The 10,511-nt window shown below is 53.5% G+C and overlaps 1 protein-coding gene across 2 annotated transcripts; it reads right to left on the minus strand.

Moving 5' to 3' along the window:
- Positions 1 to 766: 766 nt before the first annotated feature.
- On the minus strand, positions 767 to 10,511 carry GTPBP2 (GTP binding protein 2). 2 transcript variants are annotated; one of them, XM_032463143.1, is made up of 13 exons: positions 10,378 to 10,511; positions 9,778 to 10,005; positions 6,555 to 6,581; positions 6,088 to 6,272; positions 5,609 to 5,717; positions 5,226 to 5,423; positions 4,752 to 4,926; positions 4,377 to 4,596; positions 3,824 to 3,959; positions 3,636 to 3,694; positions 2,891 to 3,062; positions 2,277 to 2,441; positions 767 to 2,046 (listed from the first exon to the last, which is right to left on the minus strand). In XM_032463143.1, exons 2-13 carry the CDS (start codon positions 9,817 to 9,819, stop codon positions 1,870 to 1,872), a joined length of 1,665 nt encoding a protein of 554 aa, XP_032319034.1. In that variant the 5' UTR covers positions 9,820 to 10,005; positions 10,378 to 10,511; the 3' UTR covers positions 767 to 1,869. The 2 variants fall into 2 exon arrangements, with proteins under 2 accessions (XP_032319034.1, XP_006190756.2); XM_006190694.2 differs by lacking the exons at positions 9,778 to 10,005; positions 10,378 to 10,511 and adding an exon at positions 8,240 to 8,469.

Raw genomic sequence — 10,511 nt, forward strand, 5'->3', positions numbered from 1 at the left:
ACACCAGGAGGAAGTTCCTCAACCACAGGCTACTTAGTGGCAAGTCAAACCAGTGATATTTAAAAAGTAGCTGAGCTTGAATGGTGGGGAGGCTATCACTTTAATACCCTGGAAGCAGAATGCCCATGGGATCTTGGACCACATTTATCATTAAATTTCTTTTGCAAGGATCACTACTGAAAATGTACTCCCTGCTTTTTGCAGTTGACTTTAAACTTGGGCCATATTTCTCTACCCATAAAATGTGGTAGTCAGGTACTCTGAAAAAACTAGGAATAAGGGACAGAGGTTTGGCCAGGTGGTCCTCATAGCTCCAAGACAGTTAAGACTATGTAAACCTCACTTCAGGCTATTTTGTATTGCTAAGAAAAGTGAGAGGACCAGACTGCATGTCTGTAAATTCTGTAGGTGCCATGCTTATCTCCAATCTCTTGACAGGATATAGTAGCAGCCTCCTTACCATTGTGACCATTAGCAAGTGTCTAACTCCTTAAGTACAGGGTGGTTACCTATCTTAGCTGAAAAGGCAGCAGTTTCACTTTCTATTCTGCTCAAAGAATGATGCAAAACAGGCCAGAATTCTTGGGTCACAGCACTGGAACACTGATCACACGTCAGGGAGAGGAAAGGAAGAAGGGTGAATGAGTTATCAGATTGGTTCTTTCCCCATTCAGGGCTCAGCAGTTTAAAGGTTTCACTCATCTCCAATCCTGGAGAGGAATCCAGCTCTGGAAGATAAGCCTGGGTCTTAAGCATAAGCACAGTGTGTTCAATAAAACATTTTTATTCTGTACAATATATATAATGTGTATTTAAATATATATATGTATATATATGCAGAGAAACCTCAACCAACAAATCCCTGAGTCCATGGGAACCCAGGACATTAACAAAGGAAAAGGAGGGAATCCATGCCCTAAAGAATAGGAAATATGGCAACATCTTTCCCTTTCCTCCAGGTTCCCTGCAACAGAGGGAAAGGGATGTTCACTGCAAACCACTAAAACAAGAGAGAACTAATGTGGAGGCAGGAAGGGAGGTGAGGGTGGCAGGATGGGGAGCTGTGGGTCAGGGCCCCAGACAGGTCTGGGAAAGTAAAACATACTGTTTGATCCAGCATTAAAACCAACAGATCACTGCAGAGGAGGGGACGAGACTGATTGACATGCAGCTGACCTTCGGTAAGCCAAGCCTTAGCTTGGCGGCCCCACACCTGGGCCAGCACGACAAATAGCACCTGTGGGGCCTTTGAGAGGAAAAACCAGGGACATGGCCCTTGAGTGAAGAAGGGAAGGGAGAGAAAGCTGAGGAGCAGACCTCATGTCTCAGCACAGGTTGGGAGCACTGCCATTCACTGTCCCTGTGCCATTTCTTCAGACCCTGGGCCACCAGACGGCCAGAGGCAGGTGTCTTTTGTCCACAGTCAGGTAGAGATGGGCAATTTACATGGCCTTGAGAAGAGGTATAGAAAAAGGAGTGCTTTCGAGGACCACCCCCAGTTGTTTTGACAATTTCTGACGTGCAGGGACCACACCGGTGAATCATGCCCAGTCCTGACAGTGGGGCTGAGGCGGCGTCAGCTCCCTCCATAGACAGGCCGTGGGGTTGCCGGGCTTGATGAGCCAACCAGGTGGACACACAGCTGCCGAGCATTGCCCTGAATTCTCCTGTCTTCTCCCTAAGACTGCCCCTCCTGGCCACACCAAGCTTGGCATCTCTCCAGAAAAGGTGGCAGGGAGCAAGTAGCAGAGAGCACCTCTCTCTCCCTAGCCTATGAACACACAGAGCCGCCAATGGTGGGGCAGCATGGCCGGAAGTCACCTTATGTATTGTAGGGACAGCAATAGAGCTGTGCCTGCCTGGAGGGGTTCAGAAGCCCATGTTGGCCTGGGCCTCTCCTGCTGCAATGGCTTGCACATCAGTGACATGGCCGATGCCCTTGGTGACACCCTCCCGGAACAGCAGCTTGGCGCCCACCTTCAGGTACTCTGGGTGTTTCAGGAAGCGGAAACGTACCACTGCCTTCTCCCCCGTCCGCAGCTTGTCCTGCAGCAGACATGTGGTCACTGGGCCTGGACAGCACCTCCTGTCTCTACTGGCCTCAGCTATCCACCCTCAGGGGCCTATCAGGCTTCTACCCACCCAAGGTGGGGCTTTGTCCTCTGTGTGGGATCAGGGAGCTCTCTCTGAGTCTGGGGACAGGCCTCCCTCCTTTCTGGAAGCAGGAGAATTCTGACTTTCCCCAGGAAATGGGGGCACGGCTGGGTCCCTCTCACCTTGGCGTGGATCTTCTCCACCACTGCCGTCTGACGTACGTTGCCCACATGTACCGTCACCTGGAAACCTCGCCGGAAGGTGGTGGCATGGAATAGCAGGACTATCTCGGCCTCGAACACTGAGCAGATGGTGGGGTTCATCTCTGGGCTCACCATCACCATGCCCTGGGGAGGCACAGACCCCAGACCCAGGAAGGGCAGAGCCCTTTAGTCTCTCCTCCCCCACCACCCTCACACCCTTTACAGCTCCTGAACTTCTCCTCCTCTAGAACTTCAGACACAAAAACCTCAGAAGACAATATTTAAAAATCCTCCTCTTGGAGGGAACCCTTCCTTACTCAGCTTTCATGTCCTCTAACCCTTCTAACGCTTAGCATTTTTAGGGTCCTGGATATTCAGTTTGCACCACAGTGATTCCTATTCAGTGATCTGTGCTTTATCAGTATTCTAAGCCTTTTTATACATGGACAGTCTGTGTAACCAGCTCCTTGGGTTAGAGACCATGTTTCCTTTGAGTGCCTCTGAAGCACCTTAGACAGGTGCTTCTCATTCAAACAGCCAGTCTCCCAGGCATTCTCACTGTATTCCCTCTCCCACCGACCCTCCCACCTCACCTTGCGAAGGAGTGCACGGTCAAAGTCTCCGAGGGCCAACGTAGCAGCTTGACCAGCTCGCAGCACACGACAGGCAGAGCGGTTGCGCTGGATGCTGCATACTCTCAGCTCCAGGAAGCAGCCATCATCCGTGGGGCCCACCACCAGCTGGTCCCCCTCACGGCAAATCCCACTGCAGCCCAGAGGGCAGGTGGCACAGCATCAGCCTATGCCCCTCTACCTACTTCCCTACCAGGACCTTCCCTTCTAAGATTAAGTCCCTCCAATGGGGGAAAGAGACCCTAAATTCTGACTTGGAGGCAGGGGAGATGATCGCCTTGCCCCAGTCCAGAGTTCAGACTGAAGGCTAATATCAAGAAAGGCCAGAAGTAATGGCTGGAAGATAGGTACCTGCTGGTTTGATGCTGAACCTTGATCCCTGAAAAAGCAATCATCCCTTGGGTTTCATCCTCAGCTTTGGGAAGTCTTAAGGGACCTCTCACTTCCCTAGCTGGAGATGAAGTCAGTTGAATATGCTAGTTTTCCTCCTGGGGCCCAAGGAGATTCCCAGTAAGCAGGGATACTATTTCTCCCCTGACAAGCCAACATATGAGCTTTCTCCAGCTCTTCTGATGGTGAAAGCCTAACCTACAACCAAGCACATCCTTTAGATGGGCTCTGTTCAACTCCAGGGTCTCCTCTGAAGACATCAAGAGTATGGGCAGGTGAGGGCTGAGTGGGGTGGATAACAAGAAAGGCAATTCACCTGGAAAGTGTCCCTCCAACAACTGTCCCCACCTCTGGTACTGTATAGATTTCATCCACCTGAAGCCAAAGAAGATTCTATCAACGGGCTGCCAAGCAGGGCTGGAAGGTCCAAAATCTTGAAACAGACTCAGGACTCGGAATTAGTCCCTCCCAGTCCCCCAGCTCACTGTCCATTCAGACAGTTACCTGGAACTCTGTCAGCTGCTGCATGAGTTCTTCCTGCTCTTTGCTGTTGGTGAGTGGTGGCAGGATATTCAGAAAGACTTTAAGCAGGTCCAGACTCTCTCCAGACACACTAGATAGTGTGAAGATGGGGGTGACACTGTAGAGGGAGGTATGGAATGGGCAGATAAGGAAAGGTCCAACAGGAAGCAGAGGCTGGAGCCCTGTACACGGAAAGGTGAGCATATCTTGGGTGTCAAGGGGCTCCTCTCTCCAATCTGCTAATGTTCTTAGGAGCTCTGGACCCCCTCTGTGAGCCAGCCACGAGTGTGGCATGTGAAGCTCATCCAAGAGCCAGGGAGACGGTGAAGGCCTGGCACAGCACTTTGCCTCCAGGGCCCCAGGCATTAGCAAAGCTCCAGGCTGGCTTGGGGAAAGGGTCCGGCCTTTGGCAAAGACTGCCTCCCACGATCCCAACCTGAAGAATGACAGAACTGAGCCAGAACTGGTCTAATCTTGAGGGGAACCCGGGCCCTGGGGCCCTGTGGATCAGGGCTCTGGAGTGAGAAAGGCTTACTTGGGGGACTGGGCAAACTGCTGGGCAGCAGTGACAGCATCGTCCTCGGAGGTGACCAGCATGGGGACCTTGTGGCAGCCAGGCTGCTTGAGGACCCGCTCTAGCTGGCGTACTGTCCTCTCCACTGTGGTCTTGGCACACAGGTCTACCTTGCTGACCACGATGAAGAAGGGCACCTTCAGGGCTAGTGCCAGCCCCAGATGTTCCCTTGTGGTGCCAGCTGCTCAGAGAAGGAAGGCAGGCAGCAAGAAAAGTAAGAACGCAGGAGCGAGGAGAGCGAGCAAGAGCAGGGTTCACTCCTCCCAGATGTGAGGAGGCCTGGGGCAGGGAGTCAGCACCCGCCTCCGGCCCCGTCTCCACCCCCATGCCTCGTACCAATGCCAGTGTTCGCGCTGACGAGGAGCAGGGCACAGTCAGGGCAGTATGAGGTGAGGCCGAAGATGGTGGTGTGCAGGTACTTGTGGTGGCCTGCCAGGTCGATGAAGGTGATCATCTTGGAGCTGCTCTCACAGATCTCTTCTGCCGTCCGTGAGTCACTGTAATTCACCACCTGGCCCAGAGCCCAGGGCTCTCAGTGCCCCTTGCCAGCCTCCCCAACCCTTCAAGAGTTGCCAGGACCTAAACCAGTCCCTGGGTGGCCCTGCCTCTTAACCCTGAGCCCCACTTCGAATTTAGTTCAGTTGATTACCCACTTGGTTTCTAAGGAGGTCAGAGCTGGTTCAGCGCCCTCAGGGCCTTTGTCTACACTACTCCAGAAAGTTTCCACACTCTGCCCTCTAACTCTGTCCTTCACCACTACCATCCCATCCTCAGAGTCTGGCCCCACCGGGTCCCGCTGATTGCATGCACCTCTCCCTTGCTGTTAAAGCCCAGGATCTCGAAGCTGATGCTGGAGGTTCGTCCAGACTGAATCTCATGCAGGTGGCGGAAAAGGTTGAGCCGAGCCCGGCCCCGCCCATTGTCCAGCTCTCCCTGGGTCAGGACTCCAAGCAGAGTCGACTTCCCTGAGTCCACATTGCCCAAGACGGCCACACGGAGGTCCAGGAACTGCGAAGAATTGTCAGAGGTAAGGGGTCCAATTTCTCCCCTCCTCCACTGAAGGTTAGGTCAAGGGCAGTGGCACTCCCTGGGGACCAAACATTGAACTGGACACCCCCAGGATCCCAGGCCAGGGAAGAGCCTGCCACCACAGGGAGCATGGGTGTGAGAGGCAGGGTAGGGCATGTACTTACCTGTTGGTTGTCAGGGACCTTCCGTACCAGCACCTCCGTGATCTTCCGGGGCGTGTCACTATCATAGTCCACTTCGCGCTCCCGGAGAACAGTGATGTCTGCCCCAACTCTGTCACGGCAAGGCCACAGCTGCCACATCTCACCTGTACTTCCCCTCCCTGCCCATCCTGACTCTGGGCCAATGGCCTTCCCATACCTCCCACAGAGCTTCCAACGCTTCACTTCACTTCCTACCCCCTTCCAATCTATCCCACATCTACATCTCCCTTTAAACAAACAAACCTTAAGTCAAGGAGCAAAAAAGACAGAGTCCAATGCAGGGAATCCAAGAAAACTAACCCTACCCACTTTAGCTCTTTGTCAAGAAAAGGCAGCAGAAGAAAAGTCCCTCCGTGGCCCCTCAGGCCGTAGGTGACTGGGTATGTGTGAGTACTCCCCAGAGTTAGGGAAAGGAGAACCAAGGGAAAGGGGAAGCGTACTTCTCCGCCATCCGGTGCAGGGTCTTGAGAGAGGCCCGCATCTCCTCCTCGGCCAGCCCTACCAGCAGCCCATTGTCCTCTACCCCAATCTGGTAGACGGCCTCACCACGGCCTTCCTGGAGTCGCCACTTCATCTGTGTCACCAGGTGTTCAAAACGGTACTGGGATGGATTCACCAGCTTCAGCTTAGGGCAGGGGGGTATCATGAGAAGGTAAATCAGAGATGCTCCTTCTAAACCTGTGTGCTCTCCATCTGTCCTGCTGCAAGGACCAGAGCCTTCCCTTCTCTCTTAACCCCCTCATCCCTGACCTCCTCTAACAGTAAGTCCCTCTCCAACAGAATGAGATACAGAGCCCTTACCCTGAACCACATCCTTAAATTACTATAGATCATGAAGTTAGAAAGATCTTAAAGAAATCAACCCACACCAGCAAGGACAACCTGCCCTCCCCAGCCTAAGACTTACTTTATATTCGATGTTTCCATCTTCAGCCTATAAAGAAAAAGGGGACAGTTACCACACACCATCCAGACCTAACCTCTGCTTCTCCCTGACTCCCACTGGGGTCTGGGCAGCTGACTTAAGAGAGCAGGAAACCTCAGCCTCACCTGCTAAGCAAATGCCACCTGTCAAAAGTCACTGGCAGACCAGCCCTCTACTCAACCCCAATGAAGGAAAAGCCTCTGAGAACACAGTCACCCATCTAAGCCAGGAACAAAAGCTTTTTTGATCACTGGAATCATGTTCTTCCTAGATGCAAGATCATTCCCCTTCCTTCTCCCTACAGCCTCAAACTGCTGTCCCCAAAAGTCTGTCTTCTCCATGTCCAGACTGCTGAGTCCATTCTTTGCCACTGGTCTGGGAGACACAATTTCCTTCCTGCCCACCCCTCTCAGCTGATGACATCAAGAGTAAGAGGTTGCAAGAGGTTCTGGACTAGGGCCAAAGGGTGAGCTCAGCACTGGTCACTACATGCCCCATGAGAGAAGGGTGTGTGAAAAAGAAACAGGGCTCCAGAGTTGGGGCTGAGATGAAGCGAAGAAACTCAGAAGATATAATGAAGGAGACAGGCTCCACAAACCAGACAACCCAACACAGAAGCATCCTGTTGCCTGAGCCTTCCCCTCTAGGGTGCAAAAGGATATGAGATTTGCCTGTTCTACCTGTCTTGCATTTCTGCACTCATCCTCCCTGGCCATTTTATTTTTCCTCTCCCCTTCCTATCATCATCCCATCCCTTCAAGGCCCTTTGACTCCTAGCTCTTACAGGTCTTCACCCATAATCTCCACCTCATGGAGTATAAGGGAGCTCTTTTCCCACCAATAAAGACCTTCCTTTTTATCATTTTGCTGGAGATGAGAATTAGGATGTGTAGCTTCAGAAAAGTAGTATAAGGATGATGGTCTAGGCTAATGGTTCTCAAAGTGTGGTCCCAGGACCGGCAGCATTACCATCACCTGGGAACTTGTAAGAAACGCAGATGAGCCACCTCCGACTCACTAAATCAGAAATTCTAGGGGCAGCAATCCAGGTGATTCTGATACATGCTAAAGTTTGATAACCACTGGATAAGGCTCTTCTCCATAGTCCTCCTTTTCTAAAAGGGACAATGTAGCAGTTATTGTCTGTCTTAGGGACAGAGGGAGCAGGTAGGTGGAGGGTGTCCCACAGGACAGTGTGTGTGTGTGTGTGTGTGTGTGTGTGTGTGTGTGTGTGTGTGTGTGTGTACTCTCAGGGATAGGGAAGGAACACATCACTCTTTTCACGGCCGTTTAGAAAACTCTAACTCCAGGACGCAGTCTCCCTTCTCCTGCTGCAGCACAGGGAGGGGGGCCGAGGCATCTTACTCTGTTCTTCCCAAGGGGATGAGGGTGGGACCCCTTCCCCCACTTCTCCCGGAGTTTCCTACATCTGAGTGGGGAAATCCCCCCTCCCCACTCTTCCTCCCTGGCGTCCTGACAGCGGAGGGGAAGCCCTATCTGTCTCTCCTCCCTGGGGTCACAGTACCGGAAAGAAGGGTTCTCCTCCCCCCTCCCCCCGGGGGTCTTTGCACCGGAAGGGGGTACTAATCCTTTCTGTCCCGCCTTCTCGGAGTCCTGGGACCGGAAGGAGTGGTTTCCTCTCACCCCGCTACTTCTCAGGTGCTCACCTCGGGGGGCAGGTACGGGGGGTTGTTGGCTTTGCCCCCTCTGTTCCTTCCGTTCTTCTTCTTCCCCTTCGGGCCCCCACAGCTGCTGCTGCCGCCGGCGCCCCTAGCCTTGAGGGTTCCGCCTACGGTCGGGCCCCCTCCGGGCCGGCAGCAGCCGCCGAACAGCTCCGATACTCGCGAGTCCATCCGCCGCTGCCGCCAGCCCCCCGCCCGGCCCCTCCCCCCCCGCCACCACTGCCACCACCGCCGCCGCCGCCGCCGCCGCCGCCGCCCCCACTCCACTGCCGCGTCCGGCCAGCCAGAGGAGAGCGGGGTGGGGCCCTGCTCAGGCCACGCCCCCACCCTGCCCAAGCCTCCGGGTCGCGTCAGAAACAGTCGCGGAGCATCACGGGATATAGAGTCCTTGAGCCTGGTAGCTCCCCGGAAAGTTTGCCACCGACCTACAACTCCCAGGAGGCATCGCGGTGCAGGTGGCTTCGGGGCGTAGGCCAGGAGCGCGCGTTTGCGCGCAAAGACCTAAGGGAGCTGTAGTCTGGTTCCCAGTCTCCGAGCGCTGAGCGGGTCTTTTCCCGGGGCCTGGGGGTGGGGCAGTCACCCAAGGGGAGGGGTTTACAACATAATCAAGCTTTGTGGGTGTTTCTGTGTTTGGCCCCCTAGCGTGATCCCAGACAAGAGGTTTTGGACCTGGAGAGCTGAATAGTTCAGGGCGGCTCGTCCCTCTAGCCTACTGGTTCCACCCCTGGCTCAGTTTCTCCCTCCACGACCTCGCGTGCCGTCGGGGTGAGTCAGGACGACTGCCAGGGCAGAGGCGGATGGCGGTTAGCCTAATTACGGCTCTTATTGTTGCAATGATTATGCCATCTCTACACTGTAGTCACTGCTTTATTACCAGGCTGGCACCCTCCAGGGGCTTTTTTTAGCAGCCCGAGACACCGAGGTGGCCCCGACACGAGACCCGAACCGGTAAACCAGCCTTGCTGCCTAAGGGTGCAAGGATGCCCGCAGCGAGTATTACCCCTCCCTTTTGTTTTGAAGCAGAACCAATCCTCGACACTCGAGTCTGGTTTTAAAACTGTAGTCAAGATGTAGGAGGGGCCTGGCCCCTAGTTGGGGCGGGGCTGGAGCTTGGGTTACGTCAACCACTGCGAGGGCGGGAGCGGTTGCCTGGAATAGAAACTTGGCCAAGAGCCCAGGAGATTGCTGACGTTTGACTTTCTTGCCAAGCTGTCATCTATCTTGCTCTTTAGGGCTCTTGCAGTCAACAAAGAGTAAACACAGTTCAGTGACACAAACCAGTGTACTAGACACTAGAAAGGCAGAGTGGAGAAGCAGTTAGTGTTGCTGGGCTGGGAGTCAGGACGCCAGAGTTTAATTCCCAGACCCCTGGCTGTCTCGTGACTCACCACACATCCATTGTATGTCCACTTCCCCTCTCTTCAAAAACACCGAGTTGCTCATACACAGCCCAGAAATAAAACAGCCCTTCCCTCCAGACCTCGGTTTTCCTTGAAAAACTAGACGCAGCAATAGTGGCTTACCTCTGGTGGTTCTTTCAGGGGTGCAGACCTGGTGGAGTCCATGGCTTCCCCCCAGGACTTAAAGGAGGAAAGCAGGTTACTGATCCTGTAGTTGCTGTCCACATGCCATTACTCCGCGAAGCAGTGAGAGCAGAAGAACCAAAAATCCACGAAAAGGCCTAGCAGACCCAGCCAATTATGCGGTCTTCAGTGGTTGAAAACACGTGTTTTCTCCTCAATCCTGTTCAGCTAAAGGAAGGTTTTGCTGCAAAGGTCGATGGTAGCCAAGTGCACAACCCTACCAGGGAAACTGCTACTTAGAGGCTGAGACAGAAGAACTCATGGAGAGATCTCAAGAAAGATGGAAATTGGAAGCAGGAGCTAAGACTATTCCCCCAACATTCTGACCACCACCAGCTCTGGGCTCTCTTGATAACCAGGGCCTGCTGCACTCGCCTGATAACACTTGTCCTCTCCTCATTACGGATCTTTCAACCACCCCAACACAAACAATTTCACTTCATTCTTCTCAATTCCCTCGTCTCCTAAGTGGAGAACATCTTTTAAGAGATGGGAAAGGATAACCCATTCTGACAGCCATTCTTAAACAACCTGGCTTACCACAGACAGGAGTGAAGGCTTACAGATGAATAGGCTGAACAGGGATGTCTGCCCAGAAGGAGATCAGGGTCCTGGGAGATGGAAGGTGGTATATGTGTTTAGTTTCCTGGAGGGTTTGCTTTGAGGTGCTTATG

Source organism: Camelus ferus, chromosome 20 (assembly GCF_009834535.1).
Source record: "Camelus ferus isolate YT-003-E chromosome 20, BCGSAC_Cfer_1.0, whole genome shotgun sequence".
NCBI classification, from domain to species: domain Eukaryota; kingdom Metazoa; phylum Chordata; class Mammalia; order Artiodactyla; family Camelidae; genus Camelus; species Camelus ferus.

What these genes read in the sequence shown, in the direction of transcription:
- GTPBP2 (XM_006190694.2), bottom strand. Translation starts at nt 8,425, where the DNA reads ATGGACTCGCGAGTATCGGAGCTGTTCGGCGGCTGCTGCCGGCCCGGA. An exon ending in AGGTCCCTGACAACCAACAG is followed by an intron (nt 5,424 to 5,608) that starts GTAAGTACATGC and finishes AATTCTTCGCAG; the next exon opens with TTCCTGGACCTCCGTGTGGC. An exon ending in TGGAGAAGATCCACGCCAAG is followed by an intron (nt 2,047 to 2,276) that starts GTGAGAGGGACC and finishes TGTCTGCTGCAG; the next exon opens with GACAAGCTGCGGACGGGGGA.